Source organism: Lichenostomus cassidix, chromosome 4 (genome assembly GCF_008360975.1).
Source record: "Lichenostomus cassidix isolate B80296 chromosome 4, HeHo_3.0, whole genome shotgun sequence".
In the NCBI taxonomy this organism is placed as follows: Eukaryota; Metazoa; Chordata; class Aves; order Passeriformes; family Meliphagidae; genus Lichenostomus; species Lichenostomus cassidix.
Genome location: NC_139484.1, coordinates 59303591 through 59322095, shown reverse-complemented (window position 1 = coordinate 59322095; position 18505 = coordinate 59303591). Strand labels below are relative to the sequence as shown.

Below are 18505 nucleotides of genomic sequence, written 5' to 3'. Positions count from 1 at the left end.
TCTGGCAGTGGTAAAGTTCCATTTTCCATTTCAACCTAAATTTTGAGGGGTTTTCCATCCTTGCAGCTACCTTTCTTGTGCCAGTCCTAGAGAAGTGAGGCAGTTTTTGTACTGTATCCATATGACTCCCGGGAGGATTTTTGCTGAACTCTATAAAGTGTTGCAAAACCATCCCAGTCTCTTTTAGCAGGGGAAGAGGAATGATGAAAAAAATACTCCCCTAAATCCCAGTACTTGGGTCAAAACCAGGAAAGGGTGGGCTGACTGTGCAGCTCATTTTTTGGAAGCATTAGGAAAAATTGGAAAGGGCAGTGACGTGGCATTGGTGTGAATTCCGAGCAGGCTGGGGTTTGGGATTGTCTGGGTTTTCCCAAAGGCTTTTTCAGGCTGTCAGCATTGTAAAATACAAATCTGGTTGGATCAGTGTGTGTTTAGGGGAATCCTACTCCATATGATTTGTTTAGGGACTTTTTTCCCAGTATCCACTCACCAGCTTTGTCACTCTTCTTCATCCAGCTACCTCTTCTCCTTAATTTTTACTTCAAATATAAATGCAGTTAAAAGGGTCCGCAGAGAGCATTCCTGAGGACTGAAATCCAGGATCTGTGAACAAACAGCAGCAGCATAAAAAGGAATTCTTCCCTCTCTGGCCTCATGCTGCTTTTCCACCACAAGGCTTTACAGCCATCTGGATCCCCTTTCAGATTATGCCCCCCCTCCCAAAAATCCATAACCTAGCAACCTTATTTAGTGTAAACGAGAGCATTATGCCTTCCTGCTTCCCAAATTGTGCTTGGCTCCTCCAACTGCCTTTACAGGATGGCTGCTGGCAGCTGTGATCCCATCACTGGTCCAGGGTGCTTGTCTCCAGCAGGATTTTGTAGGATTATTGATCCCTGTGTGTTGCACTGATTATTATTTTTTTCCCCCTATTAAAGGAGCTTAGGAAATGGGGAAAAAAGGGTTTGAGGAAGTTGTTTAATCCATCTGCTTCTTGATATAGAGCAAGTTGCTCTTTGGCTGCATGGCAAGTGAATGGTTTTGGTTCAGCCTGAAGACAATTTGATCAAAGCGGGATTTTTTTTCTTCCAGATGTGATATTTTGGGAGTCCCCATTGCTTCCCACAGCTCTGTGTCATCACCCAGGAATTTTCAAATTCCCTGGAGCATTTAACACCAATTTCTCTGCTCTGACCCTTCAACTGCGTAGGCTGAATATTTCTCATGGAGTTTCCAATCTGTTTTCCCCAAGGAACCTGTTCATTGGGGAAAACTGCAAACGAGGAAAAGCAACCACTCCACTGAAGGTGGAGATTATTCCCACCTGTCTGTGCTCTTACTGCTTTTTTTGGGCTAAAATACACCCAAATTTAATAATAATTTAACCCACCACCATCAGCCTGAAAAGGGAAGTGGTGGCTCCTGCCTTCTGCTTTCACCTTGTAAGTACAAACTGGGCTGAGGGCAGGAGGAGTCAGCAGCACATCCTTTCCCACCACACTTTTGGGAGGAAAAGTGAGCTCAGCAGGTCATGATGTTGGAGCTGCGTGCCAGGAAAAGGGGGGAAAAATAATTACAAATCCCCAAGGCCAAAGGGGAAAAATTCCTCAAGTGTTATTTCATCTCCGTGCAGTGAGTTGAGCTATCCTTGGGCAGCTTGTGTGAGCCTTTCTGAGCGAGGAGCTGCCAGCTCTGCTTCAAACCCTCCTGAGAAGTGATTCTCAGCTCTTATTCCTGATGGGAGCTCAAGCAGGGCTCTCCTCCAAACTCTGCTTCCCCCTCCTCCGGACCAGATTAAAAAGCGCTATTGATTTTAATTTTTTTTTTCTGTTTATTTTTGCCTGTTTTCCTGGAACTTGCAAAATCAGCCCTGAGCAAACCTCTGGTTTGCTTTTCCAACAGTGCTGAGAGAAAGAATTTGACTTTACAGTGGGTGATGGGAGCTGCAGCTGACCCATTTCTGCACATTCCTCTGCCAGTGGTAGCAGAAACATTTTCCCACTTAAAGGTTCTCTTCAGTTTTAAGGTTCTGGGATTATTTGTGTCTTAAGCTGTCTGGAATCAGAAGGACTTGCTGGAAATTGCAGTGCTACAGTTGTGCTGCCGGATGTTGCTTTCCTTGTTAAGACTTCCCTATTTTTTGCCAATTGCTTTGTCTCATTGTCACATCTCTTTCTGTGTCCCCTGCCCAGAGGCAGTGGAGAGGGTTAAGGTTTTGTATTTGGTGTTGGCCAGCTGGGGAACACAGCCAGGAAATTTCCTGATTCCAGTTCAAGAAAAGCATCGGATCCGCTCTCAGGGAGGAGGGATCAAAGGTCCGAAGTGCTTCGTGCTTGGAGGTCAGTTTGGCTCCTTGGATGTCCAGGCACACAACAAAAACCCACCACCACACAGCCAAAATGGGTGAAACAAACTGGGTTTTATTCCATTTGACACCCAACAGCTCTTTCTGTTGCTGCAATGGTGCTGCATCACCCTGGCCAAGCTTTGCTGGATCCTGGTACAACTCTGCCTGTGGTGCAAGGTACCTGTTGGGATGTTCCCTCATCCCAGCACATTAATCCCACTAATCAATGACACTGCCAAGCCTTGCACCATCCTTCACACTCCTCCACTCCCTGCCAGGTTTGTGGAGTGATGGTTCTTTGCCAGGTTGGATGCTCAGAGCTGGCACTGGATGTGGCATCCCCATGGTAGCACCGTAACTCTATAAAATTGCATCATGCCAGGAGTTTTTGTTTTCCCCCCACTCCTAACCCTGTTGTTCCCTGGTTTTGGACAGCAAAGGCCATCACTCCAGGTTGGAGCAGCACTGAGCTTTCCCCCCACTCCGTGCCAGGCAAAGGTGGTGGCAGCCACGTGGCATCTCTGGGGTGACAGTGGTGCTGGTTTGGGGTGTGCTCTGCAGCTGCCTGTGATTTTCCCATTGCCATGCTGCGGATCGTGGCGCTGGACCAGCTCCAGAGATAGAGCAGAAGGAAATTCCTTCCAGCTGCTTGAGGTCAGGGCTTCACTTTGCTTTTGGGGTCCACGAGGGGGATTTTTTGCTTGTGAGTTAAATGCAGGCACCTCTGGCTGCTGCTTCTTAACACCTGGAAGAATCTTTTTCGTTTAAATATTATCCCGTTAGTCATAGCCATTAAATAACCTTTCTGTCGTAGAATCATTCCATGGAAGAATACCCTGCTTTGCAACACAACTTGGGCTGTTTCAGAAAGGGCTTGTCAGCTGCTCTGAGTTTAACTTTCAACCGAGTTAATAATGCTTTTGGTTAAACCTGTCTGAAACACGGTTGCGAAACGCCTTTGAAACTCGAGACGCCGTTCACGCCCGCTTGAAACCTTTCCCATCGATAAAATATTTCAGCTTGGAGTTTGGCCACGGCTTAGCATTCACTTTTCCCTGGGATTCGTGATTTCAGGCCTGCCTGTGTCTGGCTCTGCTGGGTATTTGAAGCTCAGTGTTTCCTGGAGATGGGTTGGCTTTGCCAGTCTGGCTGGTGGGATGCTTGGACCACTAGCTCCATCCAGTTTCCCCAGTTAATGGCTGAGGAGATTCAGTCTGAGTTTGCTTTGAACCCCTGTGGAGTAAGTTGTTTGTCTTGAAAACATAAAGTAAATCCCTCTGAAAACAGGAGTTTATTTACAACAGCAGAGGCAGGAGCCACCCCTCCACCCAGCATGTGGGCTGTATTTAGGTGTGATGATGCACAGCACTTGCATGGCCCCTTTATGCTCTGATCTTATAAATAAATAATAATAATTTTTTTTTAGAAAGGACAAGGAGCTCCTTTTAATAAGTAAAGCCCTGAGAAGGAGCACACAGTTCAAATCCATGTGGCAAAGCAGCAGGAAAGCAAAAATCTGCAGCTCTCAGCCCATGCTGTCACCTAGAGTGGCATCCCTGGTGTCACCCCCTGGCTTCAGGGACCACAGCTCTGCCTCGCTCCCCTCCTCCTCCCTGCCTCAGTTTCTCCACCTATGAGAACATAATTGCATCCTTTATTAATCCCTGTAAGATCTCCTGAGGAACGCTCTGGGTAAAAGATTGGCCTCGTGCATTAAGTGCTGGCTGTGGCTCTAATGGGGATTAATTTGGCAACTTGGCTTCTCCAGGTTTGCTTTTCACAGCCCAACATGTAATCAAAGCGCTGCGACGCTGGAGCTCACGCTGACCTGTAACATTCCCTTCCTGGCTGCTCGATGGGCCATTAACCAGGACTTGGCTTTTAATTAAAGCTTGGTTTTGTCCCTCTTGGAGAAAATAGGATCTGCTTGGCCCCACGTGGCTGAGTCATTGGAGGTTGTAGGGAAGGAGACGTGTGGAGCTCAGGTTGTTCTGCCATTTGTGGCTCTCTGCATCCCAGGACACCATTGTTCTGCTTTATTTTTCATAGAATCATGGAGTGAGAGAATCATGGAATGGTCTGTGTTGGAAGGGACCTTAAAGACCATCCAGTTCCAATCCCCTGCCATGGGCAGGTACACCTTCCACTGGCCCAAGTTGCTCCAAGCCCCATCCAACCTGGCCATGAACACTGCCAGAGATGGGGCAGCCACAGCCACACCCTGTGCCAGTGTCCCCTCTTATTTGTGCAGTCTGTGTCCTCCATCCCAGGGGCTGCAGGGACCCTCTGGAGGCCATAAGTGCCCCATGAGCATCATCTCCCTGCTCTGAGGTGCCTTGACCATGGAAAGAGCAACAGGGAAGCTTTTGTTCTGCACCAGAAACTTTTCATCCTTCTTTATGGCTCCGTTTTTATTTCTTTTGGCTGTGCCCTTGCAAATCTGCAGCAGATTAAAATACAGTTCCTCCCCCCACTCCCCTTAAAAAAAAAAGCCAACCCCAAAGCTTGGCTGCTTGAAATCATCAGATTTCACTGGAGTCTTTTAAAGTTAACAGTTTCCTGGATCCTGGGCAGACTAACTGATTTTTCCCCTTTAACCTCCGTGTTTTTTGCTGTAACATTTCTCAGCTGTTGCAGCAGGAGGGAGGGAGGACCAGGGGAGCTCCAATGTGGAGAAGGTTATTTCACACGGGGGTTGGATGAATCTGGTGTGGGACTCCCTGGATTTGCACCACAGGGGACAGAAGGGTTGTCCCCAGGAGGCTGAGCCCCCACAATATGGCTGGCAGGTAGGTCCTGGTTGTGTTTGGGGCAAAAATTTTGCCCCTTTTGGGGCAAAATATTTGAGAACTGGTTCCACTGGAAGAGGAGAGTAGGATGCTGGGAGTTGGTCTGAGCTCTGTTTCTGGTGGCTGTTTATCTGCTGAGGGCTTTGATGGTTTCTAGCTGTGCTCGTGGATTTGGGGGTTGGTGCAAGAGTGGCACAGCTCAGGTGAATACAACTATGAGGAATTTTTCTGGCTTGATGGGATTTGCTGCCCCAAACTCAGCCTGGATGTTCCTTCCCCGCCGTCTCTGCCACAGAAATCTAGTGGGATTGCTGAGAAGACCATCACAAGTTAAAAGAGTTGGAAAGAAAAATAACAGTCCAGCGCTGGTTGGTTTTGTTGCCTCTCCTCCAAGACTTGTCTCTCCTTCCTTGCAAAAAGTCACCTGGAGCTTTCCCAGACGGAGACATTTCTCTTGGGTGGCTGAGGAGCTGGAGGCAGCCAGCCTTGGCCAAAGGCAGTGATTACCAGCACAAGCCTGAGGGTGAGGTGGGACAGCCTCATCCTCCAGCCGAAACATCCTCGTGCCACAAGCCACCAGCGTGACCGAAGGGAACCCCTGAACCGTCCCAAATCCCTTTGACCCAGAGAACGGCGAAACCCAAACCCAGCCCCGCTCCGCCGAGCTGCGCATTAACTCCGCCGGAGCTGGGAACAAAGGTTTGGGGGCTGGTTTGGGCTTTTTTTAATTTATTTGCAAAGCAAACCAGCTCAGCTGAGCGGAACAAGCGTCGGTGGAGGAGCGTGAGCTGCCGGGCGGTTGCTGGGCTATAAAATCCCATCCCCACCAGCGCTGGCAGGGGGATGTGTCGGCTCCCCGAGCTCTTGTAGCGTTTCCACGTTGGCCGGGAGAGGTTCTGAACATGCGTGTTGGTCTCTGGAGGCTCTAATCAAATCCAGGCTTTACCAGAAATCGCCTCGAAACTTCCAGCGAGCTGAGGAAACTGAACGCAGCCGGAGCAAGGAGGCTCCCGGGAGGGTGTTTGGCGCTGGCAGGGATGTTGCCTTCAGTGAGGGGATAGACCCGGTGAGGCAGCTGGGATGAGAGGTGAGTCTGCTCCCGGTGGGAGGTCAGAGGAAAGCCCAGGGGGTTTGGCAAAAAAGGAGCCTTAAGGGGGAAGGGAGATTGAGGAGTGAGGATGCTGCTTGGAGGGACACTCAGAGAACATTTGGATTTTGGAGAGTTGCTCCCTAGCATGTGTGGGTTCAGATCCCGCGGTTTCCCCGCCGTCTTCCCACCCCGTGCAAAATGAGGAGCTGTGCAATTACTGCGCCGTGGAAAACTCCCCGCTCCAGGGGAAGGTTTTGTTATCCCTCAGTGATTTTATTTGGGAAACAGGGCTCAGGCTGCAGGTACTTTCCTTGCTTGTAAAACTTCATCACACGCTGCATCCAGCCCTCTGCCGTGGGCAGAAGGGAAAACAAGGTGTATTTTTAACTTCCTTTTCTAAGCTGGGGGCAGGGGAACTTTATACCTGGCCGGCGACAGTTGTGATTATCTGAGGGTGAACGGTTCAGAGAGTGATAAAAAGATAAGAGATAATAAATAAGTGCAATTAAAATCGTGGGGCGGATGATTTGCTGAAGTCATTATCCCAGGCAGCTGCTGGGGTTTAACTGGGGCTCTCCGAGGGGAGGGAGGGTTTGGTCACACATCCCAGACATGGGGTGTGACAGCCAAAATTGCTGCTGCCTCTTCCTCTTGGCCGCTGCTCACCAGTGCCTTGGGGCTTTCCTGGGGAGAAGAAGCCTGGGGCTGTGCTGAGGAGTAAAGCTGAAACCTGCAGAAGTGCTCTTAAACCACCAAAGCTGCGTCTCAGATGGGTAAAACAAACAAAGCCTCCTTTATAGAGTCCACAGTTTCCCCATGATTTCTCTCAGCAGCACTGCTGTGTGTCCTGGGAATGTCCTTGTCCCCTCCCTCTGCTGGGGATGCACTGGGAGCAAGTGGACCCAGCCAGGCCCTGTGTGTACTTGATGATTTTGGAGGGAGGGTTTCTATGGAATGAGGAGTCAGTCTTAGAAACCTTGGAGGGGAAAGGAAAGCAAACCTGCTTTGCTCCAAGGCTTCCTGGCTGCTTTCAGTATTTTTACCCAGTTATTGCAGGGTTTGAGGGATGCTGGCTGCAGCTGGGGCTGCTTGGATGCAATTCCCATTGTCCATCTCATCCAGTTCTTAACTTGAAGGATGATGTGTGTAAGGAAAAGAGCTGGAGGAGAAGCTCACAGTGGGAGAAGGAAAATCTCAGCTCCAGCTGATCCAACCCTACTTTGTTTTCAGGGTTACCAAGCTGGGAACTTGGGTTTGGGCAAGGAGGAGGATGAGGGAAAAGTCATCTCCAGCCACCTCCTCTCCATTGAAGGAACCACTGCAAAGTGCATCCCTCAGGAATGTCACATCCATGTGTTTTCTCCCTGTCTCCACAGCCTACCCATGAGCTCAGACTTCCAGCATTACAGTTTCAGGATGCCGAACATCGGGTTCCAGAACCTTCCTCTCAACATATACATCGTGGTTTTTGGCACGGCCATCTTCGTCTTCATCCTCAGTTTGCTCTTCTGTTGCTACTTGATCAGGTGAGGGAATGTTGTGAGGGAATGTTCCCCAAGAGCTTCCCTGCTTCCAAGCCCATCACTGATCCCTCCATCCCAAAAAGAGGATGGCATCACCTTATCTTTCCCTATGTCAGCCTGATGTCCCACAAAGCAGTCACAGTATCCACCTAAAACCAGGAGATAGGTTTGCTGCAACAGTCATGGAATTGTGGTGGCTTCTCAAAAAGCCTGGAAAGGGATGTTTTATGGTCCCTGCTCTCTGCTTAATGTTTCAACACGTTTCCCTCTGTAATGAGTAACTCGTGTCCTGCGTGCCTAAGGAATGTTTAATACCTGCTCCGTTGGTTATTGAACACAAATTGCTCCTTCAACAGCACAGTTTGGAGATTAATGATGCAGAGTTGATGTGTTAATCTGAGCAATGGGGGCGCAGGACAGGAGGGTTAAAGGTTGTTCCAGTTTGGGGCTTGTTTTAATTATTTTATGGGCCATTGGGGAGATTGTTTGGCTGCTAATTGAGAGGAGAAACTCTTCCTGACGGTGAGAAAATGAGGCAAGTGGGGGAAAAATGCAGTGCCTGGGAATTGAGGTGGTGATGGAGATGAGTGGTGCTGATAACTCGGGATAGGGGGCTGGATGTGATTTAACCTGTGCCTGGGAGCAGAGGGCATCGCTGTAGCAGCAGTGGCAGCCAAAATTCTGCATTTCCAGAGCTCTCCTCTCCAGCTTTTCCATTCCCTTCCCTTCCCCTCTGGCTTTTCAGCTGGCCCCAGCTCCCTGCAAGCTGTGCATCCATTGCATCCCCTCCCTGTGTTCCTGTAAAACAGGTACCCAGCACCACAGCAGCCAGTCCCACCAGGTTATCTATCCAGAGGGTGTTAAAAATACTTTGTCCTGCTCTTTGTAGACCAGGGAAGCAAGATTTCCATGTCATCTTCTAAATACTTGATAATTTCCACCCATTCTCAGTTCTGTATGAAGCAAAACCTCATAAAACATGCAGGTGTGCCCAAACCCAGGTTTACCCAGGGGTGATTTGGGCTGCTTGGATATCAAACCTACTTTTTTTTCCCACAGTCACACCAGGGCTCACATTTTAACTGGGACACCAGTGGGAGGGAATGCAAAAAAAATAGCCCAGAGGTGTCCAGAAGGCTCAAGGACATGTTTTGCACAGATGCACCTTGAGTCTATATGGCTCACTTAGAAAACTGAAGAGGTGTTTGGACTTGGAGAGTATTTTCCTGGGCACTCGCTGGGTGTGTTGTGCCCCAAAGAAGGAAAAACAAGGAGTAATGTCTGGAAGGTCAAGCCAGAAAATATTTAAATTTAGAAGCTGGAGGCGTGTTGTAAGAGAGAGAGGGTGAGTAACCGGTGAGAGAAGCCAGCAAGGAAGTGGCAAGTCCTGTGTCTCTTCACGTCTTTAAATCAAGACCAAGGACCTTTCTGGATGAGACGTTTTGGCTCCTGTTCCTGAGGTGCTATTTAGCAACCCATGATAGATGGGGAGTTGGATTAGGTCATCCAGTGATCCCTTTATAGCTCAAAACCCTAGAGAGACTCTACAAATGGCTCTCCAAACCTCCTCCCTCAGCTCTTTTATTGGGAGAACTGAACCAAAACAGGATCCTGCAGCCCCCATTCTGGTTTTGCCATCTCATGGGTTTTAGCTGTGCCAATGTCCCAGGAACATCTGCCTCCATGGAAGCTGCTGTGTAACCTCAGCTTGTCTGGGATATAAAAGCTGAGCTTTGGTGGGGTTTGGGAAGCCTTGGAGGTACACAGAGTGTGGAAGAGCCAATATCAGGTGTATTCACCCCAAATCACAGATGGCATTAAATAAAAGATGTGCTGGGGAAGGAGAGAGCATGGGCTATGCCTTGCAGCTGTGTCAATACAGGCTGTGCTGCCTGCTCCAAGTGGAGAAAAAGTGACATTTTTAATTGGATTGGCTCAAAACAGGGTCCAGCAGGAATTTCACAGCAAAAATCATCATTGCCTGTGCACTGTTCAGGTGAATTTTGAGCTCTTCTGCTGCTGCAAACCACTCAGGTCAGAGCTCAGGTCCCTCATGGCTGCTGACTCTGCTTGGAAAAATTACAGATAAAAAAGGAAGAACAAGGAAATGAGATTTTGCAGGCAGCTGGTTGTGCCTGATCTCTGGTGAATTAATAAAAGTGATAAACTCGTGTTGCTTTTGGTGCCATAAAACCCAGTCCGGAAGGATGCTGAGCTGAGCAATGCCACCCTTGCTTTGGCTCAAGGCTGCAGTGTCCTCACTCTCTGCTTTGCTGTGGATAATTTGGGCCTTGGATTATCCCTGCCCAGACTGGAGCAGATCAAAGTCTCTGGGAGGTGCAGGGCATACAGCCCCTAAAAACCCTCTTTTTTTTATAGGGCTGTTTCCTTCTGCATTCAGACCTTCCAGCATCCAACACAGTGGTTGGGTTTTGTGTCCAGAGAAGGGAATGGAGATGGGGAAGGGTGTGGAGCACCAGGAGCAGCTGAGGGAGCTGGGGAAGGAGCTCAGCCTGGAGAAAAGGAGGCTCAGGGGGACCTTGTGGCTCTGCACAACTGCTGACAAGAGGGGACAGTTGGGGGGGTCAGGCTGTGCTCCCAGAGAACAAGGAACAAGAGGGAATTGCCTCAGGTTGTGCCAGGGGAGGTTTAGAGTGGATATCAGGGAAAATTTCTACAGCCAAATGATGAGGCATTGGAGCAGGCTGCCCAAGGCAGTGGTGGGGTTCCCATCCAAGCTGTATGGATGTGGCACTTGGGGACATGGTCAGTGGTGGCCTTGGCAGTGCTGTGGGCATGGCTGGACTTGATGATCTTAGAGAGCTTTTCCAACCCAAACGATTCTGTGATTTCATGAAGAGCCCAAGGAGCCCAGCTGGGGTGGGGACAGGGACACAGTGATGGGATATGAAGTCAGTGCCCAGGACTTTTCTGCTTGTTCTACTGTAATAGAAATAAGCAGATCTTGCAGGTAAACCTGCGAAACAAATTTCCTCTGCCTTTTATACCTGTAGTTGTTCACTTCCTGTAGGTGATTCAGTCACCCAGAGAAGCAGGGTGCTCCCATTCCTGCAAGAAGAGATCCCAAAGGCCAGGAGAGGCCGTTGTCCCTTCAGGGGGGGTGACAGCACACAGGATCTGCAGCCACACGCTGTGTGGTCCCTTATCTCGGTCAGATATCTGCCAGAAATTCCTCGGGAGTCGCAGCACTTGGCACGAGGTGGATGGAGCTGGCTGAGACTGGGAGCGGCGCTTGCCAGGATCCGGGGTCTCCTCACGACAGCTGCACCAGGCCCCACCAGCATCCATCTGGCCCAGGATCCTGGCTCAGGGAGGGAGGCAAGGAGGAGCAGGCTGAGCTCGCACGCTTTCGGCACCAGATGTGCTCGTGCTGCTCCTCAGATCCTCCAGGGAGGGTTTTTTGGGGGGGAAAATCTCCCTGTCTGGCTCAGCACCAGCCCAGAGTATTGTGGATCTGCACTTAGAGCATGGAGCTGTGCACATCCAGGGCCAGGTGGTCACTTCTTGCCCACCACTGGTCCAAGGTGGCTGTGGCTCAGGGGGGCAAACCCTTGGTGGCCACTCGGTGCTCCACGAGAAGGATGCTGTTTCCCATTCCGGGAGTTTTCCCTTGTCTGTAGTCTCCAGCCGCACGCCTCGCTTCTCCCCATCTGTGTTTCATAACCTCCTTCCCAGCCAGCGGATCCCTGCGGATTGGGCCGGTTTCATCCTGTTTTCTCTATTGTTCCTGCATCTTCTGCTCATGTTTCTGCTCGGGGTCACTGCCAGAGGGATGAGACCCCAGACTCCTCCTTCTCTTCCTCCTCCTCCTCCTCCTCCACCTCCTCCTCCTCCTCTCCTCCCTGCCTGCCTGCGCAGTGTTTTCTGTGGTTCTGCAGGCAAGTTCCTGCTAGGCAGCATTGTGGGATCAGGAGAGATGGCTGCCCATGAAATTTAGTTTACTGCATCTCTCCCTGCAGCATTAAGGTGCATTTTTACCCATCCCTCAACTTCTAAGGCTCACCACATTTTGGGGGAGGGCGTCAGACATACGAAAATATTTTTCCATCCCGTTTTTATAACTCCCCCACTGCAGTGTGGCAGGATTGGAAAACCCCCAGGAGCTCAGGTTGAAACAGCCAGGGATTTCAGACAGCCCCCAGAATATTTTTGGAGAAGAGAAATTCCACTCAAGGGGGTTTCCCATCTGAAATCACACTCAGGGCTGGGTGGGGAAAATATTCCTACATCTCTCCAAGCCCTGCAGCCATACATTGACTCTTTATGGAAAGTCCTTGGCCAGCTCTTCAACCTTGGTGACTTCCCTCCTGAGTTTTCCAGGCATTTTATTAAATGCCATGTCTGGCAATGAGAGGCAATATTAGTTATTTGAATTTTAAATGTATTTATTTTAGGAGCATAATGGGCTTCTCCAGCCAGTGGATGCCTGTGGAGCTTTCCTCTGGCCTATGGAAAATGGTTCTGACTCTAGAGAGGGGAGACTGGAGAGGGAGGGGATGGAACCAGCCCTTTGCTTGTGGCCTAAAATTCCTTGGAATTCCAGACTTCCTGCTGCAGCAGGTGTTCTTGGAGTAGCTTCATCCCATTCCTCTCCATCCCTCGGTTTGCTCCAGGAGTGGATGTTGTTCAGCTGATCTTAGAACTGAAGATAAAGCTGAGTGTGAGGAGCCCAGTGTCACCCAAGCAGCATGATGGGGGCTTTGGTGAGAAATCTCTGGGCAGGGAGTCTCTCCTTCCCTGTCCCTGCTGGAGCAGGAGCCGAGCTTTCCTCAGGTCTGAATCCCCATTGCTTGGAAAACGATGCTGCATCCAGTCTTGGAATTGTTGCCAGCAGAAGTGGTTGAACTGAGGGGGATTTATGGCAGATTGTGATTTCCTCACCTGCTTTTTCTGGTCTCAACCGTGTGGGTGATGTGTGCTTGGAAAATCAGGGAGGTCAGAAGAGGGATAGGGGAGGAGCTGTGTGCTTTGGGATGGAGATGTTGCCTTCCCAGTGACAGGGAAAACTAGATGTTGCCTAAATGTGTCATTTCCTGTGGCCATTCTCATTTCTGAAAAAAAAAAAATTAAAATATACCATGTTAAATCTGGAAAAGAGGGAAGTGGAATGTTTGAGGCATTGCAATAATCCCAATTTTTTTGCCTGACCTCACGTTTCTCCCTGGTTTCATTGCAGGCTCAGGCATCAGGCACACAAAGAGCTCTACGCCTACAAACAGGTGAGATGATCCTCTGAGTTTCCTCCCCTTGGAGGTTTCTGGCCCTCAAAAGCCAGTTGTACCACCCAGGCCAATCTGTCCCTGCTGATTTAATTGTCCCCAGGACCATCCCTCATCTGCTCATCCCCAGATTCTGGACTTTCCAGAGGTCCTCAGCAGTGGGAACATCTCCACCTCTGGAGCATCCCAACCTCTCCAACCCTCAACCACTGCAGAGCAGTGGTGCCATCACCTCCCCAGCCACCAACTTGTATTTTGTGGGGTCTGGATCTGCTCCCAGGGTTTGGACCTGGCTGCTCCAAACCCCCTCAGCCACAGGGAACAGCTCCATGTCACCTTGGCAAGCTCAGCTCTTCCCTGCACCCACCCACTCTCACCAGTTAAAATAAACACAGCCCAGAGGTGGGTGTCAGGCTGCTGCTTCCACGGCCTGTTTTCTCCAGGATTTGTGGGATTTTCTGCCTCTGATCCCTTGATCTGAGCAGGAAGCTGGGCTGATAACACACAGTTATCCTGGATTTATAGCCCTCTCCAGGTGCTCATCTTGGATAGAGGGAAGATGAAGTGGCACAGTGTGGGAGGCCAGGAGGGTTAGATTTGGGAGGAAACCTCCTGTATTTGGTCCTTGTGTTTACATCTGTCCCAGTGCTCTCTTCTTCCAGTCCCTGTGCAGGGCTGAGAGCACCTCATGCTCCCTGGCTGTGCTGGGTTTACTGGGGGGTTTCCAGTTCTACTGGGACACTCAACTGGATCCTTTTAGGGAGATTTTTCCTGGGAATGCTCACAGCAGAAGCTCTGCCCTGACCACAGCTCTTTGTCTTGCAGGTCATACTCAAGGAGAAGGTGAAGGAGCTGAACCTCCATGAGGTGAGCACATCCTGGGGTGACAAAAAGTTCCCTCTCCCTCCTCTTCTTCACCCTGGGGAGGGGGAAAACCCTCAAATTCAACTACTGGGAGCAGAGCACAAAGCCAGCTGTGCTTTGGAAATGAGTGGAACAGAGGAAAACTCCTCTGCAACGGTCTGGATTAAACCCTCTCCCTCCTCCTGGCTCTCCTCCGGTTTTCCTGCATCGTTACTGTTATTTATTGCGTACTTCTTATCACGCCGATAAGAAGCTGTGGATAATGGGAGGCCAAGGCAGGCTGGGTTTTATATAAACAATGTCCCTGGGTGGGGATGTCCCCTCTGGCCCCGCCACCGTCGGGGTGTGACAATATCCAGCACAGCTCTGGGCAGGGAAAACTGAAATCCAGGATAAACACGCTCCCCCAGCTCCTGGGAGAGGCAGCTCCACTCCTCCCTCCCTGCACCCTGAGGGCTAAACACCCTAGCTGGTTTATCTCCATGGCCTTCCAGGCTTTTTGGGGCTGGGTTTTCCTATTCACAGCCCGTTTTTCCTGCTGAATTTGAGCAGGAATCTGCTCGAATCCCACATCAGGCACGGCCTGGATTTATTTATTCCCCTAGAGACAACAAAAATGCCCACCCACATCCGGGCACGAGGCTGCTCGTCTGCTCAGTCCCAGCTCCAGTTGTTTATAAGCCACTATTTATTTTATTTTGATCCCCTGAGCAGAGCCCATCCCATGTTTTATCCTCACCCTCTGCTCCCCACAGCTCCAGGGTAAATCCCAAGGGCTCCAGGGTTCCAAGCAGTCCCTGCTGAAGGGCCCTAGTTCTGATCCAGTCCCATTAAATCGACCTGCAGTGGGTTTTTTGTCGGCACACAGTGCTTCAAAGCACTTCCTGGGGTGAGAAATGGGTTGTAGGAGGGATTTGGGAATGTGCCAGAGCTGGGAACAGCCTGGATAACGCTCAGTCCTAGTCCTCCTCCTCCTCCTCCTCCACCCCTGTTCCCAGCTGTCTGCAGCTCTCCCAGCTTCTGGGGAGGATGAAGGGTCTGTGGGGAAGGGGATAGAGCAGTTCAGGCTCTTTCCTGGGATTTAAAAAAGCCTGGAAGGGTTTAGCTCAAAAATATCCCATTTTGGGCATTTGTATTTTGGCATTTGCAGCCAGTGTTTCTGGAAAGCAGAGGCCGGGGTGGGAATTTTCCAACATGACGGGGCGGCTGCCCGGAGCCCTGCGGAGGGAAAGCTCCAGCCCAGCTCCTCCCTCCCTGTCTCTGCGTCTGGTTTTCCCCTTTTTCCATCATTCCGCCTCTCCCAGGCCCTGGGGGAGCTCGGGATGTGTGTGTGTGTTCCTCAGGGAATGACCCCGACAGCTGCACCTGGCCCTGGTGTACTGACTGAGATCCCAGGCTGGGAAAACCACCCAGGAATATCCAAAATCCCCTGGGATATCCAAAATGAGTCAGGAGGAATTGGCTGGGAGGGGGAAGGAGGTTTTGGCTGTGTTTTTGCCTGCTGGGGAAACAGCCAGCAGCTTTCCCAGCCCTGGGTTAGATGGATCCATTGCCTTTTCCTCTTCCCAGAGGTGTCCCTGTGGATGCAGCTCAGTCCCAGAGACCAAGCAGCAGCGTGGATCCATCCCCCTGCACCCTAAAACCTCAAACATCCCAGCTTTGGGGCTGTTCTGGGGAGGCTCCATGGTCCCTTCCACCAGGAAAGGGAGACCTGAGCCTCAGCCAAAGCTCAGGCAGCAAAATTTGGAAAGGCTTTAGGGAGGAATTCACCCCTGTGAGGGTTTGAGGCCCTGGCACAGGTTGCCCAGAGAAGCTGTGGCTGCCCCTGGATCCCTGGAAGTGTCCAAGGCCAGGTTGGACAGGGCTTGGAGCAACCTGGGACAGTGGAAGGTGTCCCTGAACATGGCAGGGGGTGGATGATCTTTAAGATCCCTTCCAACCCAAACCATTCCATAGTTCCATGATTTTGGCTGTCTGTGTAGTTTTTTCCTGCAAATGTTGCTTCCTGACCACTGACCCTTCCCTGTGCATTCCACCCCTTCCAGATCTGTGCCGTGTGCCTGGAGGAGTTCAAGCCCAAGGATGAGCTGGGAATCTGTCCCTGCAAACATGCCTTCCACAGGAAGTAAGTGTGGGCAGTGCAGGGGGGCTGGGGGCTCTTCCCACCCTCATTCCAGGGGCAGGAATGGCAGGAAAAACCTCTTATTGAATGAGTTGGAGCAGCAGAGATTGGGAACTGGAAAACTGGTTCACACTTTGGGGATCTGGGGTTTAACTTGCAGGGTGTCCTGTGCTGAGTCATAATTGGTGATCCTCATAATTGTATCTATAATCTATAATAATCTAAGTCTATAATTCCAGGAAAAATGTACATATATGTCTTTTATGTAGGTGGGGTTTATATAAAGCAATCCCACTAAAATTTACATTACTATATACAGTAATAATATATTTTATATAACAATTCTAGATCATATTCTACATGTTAATACCATGTAATATTCTACTATTTACTACAGATATTTTTATATTTCTGTATATAATAAATTTTACTCGCTGATATATGTTTATATTATTTGTTATATATTATTATGTATTTATATAGTCATATAACATGCATATAATATATAATAGATAATATATAATTATATATCACGTATAACATGTATAATGGTATGATTCTATCACAATTATTTCCATAATTTTTATTTACTGATTTATATACATTATGTAGTGAATGCATATATTATTTATAGATTACATATTTATAATTTCACAGACACTTTTTATGTATATATTTTATTTTCTAGGCTGTGAATACATTTTAATATCCCTATAATAGAAATAGAAATTATATAGAAAACATATTTACACAAAATCCCTGCATATACACACACAGCATCTCCCCAAAAATCCCAATAAAACTCAAAGGCACCCAAATGGTGAATTAAAAACTGGGCAGCAGCAAAGCTCCAGGTTGGGGGATTCGGGGGGATTTTAGCAGCTCCCTGCTGATGCCAGGTGTGTCCCCACGGATGCCAGCCGTGTCCCCACTGACGGCGTGTCCCCCGTGTCCGTCCGCAGGTGCCTCATCAAGTGGCTGGAGGTGCGGAAGGTGTGTCCCCTGTGCAACATGCCGGTGCTGCAGCTGGCGCAGCTGCACGGCAAGCCGGACCCGGGCCCGCCGCAGGGACCTCTGCCCGGCTCGCAGAACATCGTATAGTGGCTCCCGGGCCGCGCCAGCCCCGCGCCCGCCCGCGGCACTCGGACACAACCAAAGCACTTGGGCCGCGGCCGAGCAGCCCCAAGCCCTGCCGGGGTGAAGCCTGCCTGGGCTCGGATCCTCTGCCAGCGCCAGGAGGGGACTCGGCGTCCTCGGCACGATATCCTTCTTCCAGCACCTCCCTTCTGCAGCGCCGCGGCCGCCGGGGAGCAGCGCGGTGGCACCAGCGACCTCCGGGGACACCGAGCTGCGGCACCTCCCGTGGCGGTGCCCGGAACGAGGGGCACAGCCCGGAGCATCGCGGCCGGTTCCTGCTCCCTTCTCTTCGCCTTCGGTTCCTTTGCCTTCGCGATTCCCACCGGGAAATGGGGGCTGTCCCCCGGAGCTGTGCTGCGGTCGGGTGTCCCCTCGGCACCTGCTGTCACCCCCGGGGGCAGCAGGTGGGGCTGCCTGGGGTCTCCCGGGTTTGGATTCCCCCCTCACCCTCTCGGGGGTGGCTGTCCCTCCCCTCGGCTACCTCAGGGGCCTGGAGTCCCTGTCACGGGCACCGTGCTGGCCTCAGCAGCAGTGAGAGCCATGGCGTGGGGGGCAGGCAAAACCCCAGCCTTCGGGATGATCCCATCGCTCCCAGCCTGGCCCCGGGGCTCTCTGGGCAGCGATTTCCCTTGCCAAAATCCCCAAAACCCTCATCAGCACCTGGGGGCAGCTGGGCCACCCCCTCGCCTGTCTGACCACCAATTTTGGGTGTCGCATTCCCGGGCTTTGGGGGAGGAGGTGTCAGTATTACACGGCAGCGGCTTTCCCGGGGGCAGGGCTGGGGGGACTCCTGGTGCCATCCCCCCTCCCAAAAATCCCGGGACTGTTTATGGAGCGTGGAGCCTCATAGACGTGTTTGTACACTACAAATTCTGCAGCAGAATATTTTTTAAAACATTCGCTGGGTATGGTTTTTTTTTTCCCTCTGTTTGTTTGTTTTTTTGTAAGCTCTATTTTTGTATATTTAATTGCTATTTGAAAATTCTAATAATGCGTCTTTTTTGCTAATCACACTCTTCTTAAGGAAAAACCAGGAAAGAAAAAAAAAAACCAAAACAAAACAACCAAGAGTTTGCATGTGATTTGACTTGAAATGTAAATAAAAGCAGGTTTTGGAAGTGGGGGTGTGTTTGCAGGGGGTCTGTCACCCCGGGGGTGTCCCCAGCGGGGAGGGGCTGGAGGAGGGGCTGGTTTGGGGTCACATTGTCCCTGTCCCCTTCCCACAGCATCTGTGTCCCAGAGCAGAGCAGCGTTCCCAGCCAGCTGATGGGGACACCACCCCGTGAGGGCAGGCTGGCTGCAGAGCACCCCAAAGCCCCCAGCTTTCCCTGCTTAGGGAGAGGATGTTCCTCCAACCAACCTTCCCAGCCCAAATCCTGCCCCAAACCCCTAA

General features: G+C 50.6%; 1 protein-coding gene across 8 annotated transcripts in view; it reads left to right on the top strand.

Moving 5' to 3' along the window:
• The window catches only part of RNF24 (ring finger protein 24), a 28421-nt gene extending 10191 nt beyond the window's left edge, over positions 1 to 18230 (top strand). For 6 of the 8 annotated variants that reach the window (XM_085059492.1, XM_085059493.1, XM_085059498.1 and 3 more), the window contains 5 exons: positions 7603 to 7752; positions 12947 to 12989; positions 13815 to 13856; positions 15899 to 15978; positions 16938 to 18230. In XM_085059492.1, the coding sequence (XP_084915618.1) occupies positions 7603 to 7752; positions 12947 to 12989; positions 13815 to 13856; positions 15899 to 15978; positions 16938 to 17076 (454 nt within the window). In that variant the 3' untranslated portion in view covers positions 17077 to 18230. Of the gene's footprint in view, positions 1 to 4277; positions 5130 to 5223; positions 6224 to 7596; positions 7753 to 12946; positions 12990 to 13814; positions 13857 to 15898; positions 15979 to 16937 lie in introns of those variants that run through there. The other 2 variants (XM_085059499.1, XM_085059496.1) reach the window with 2 other exon arrangements.
• The last annotated feature ends 275 nt before the right edge of the window (positions 18231 to 18505 follow it).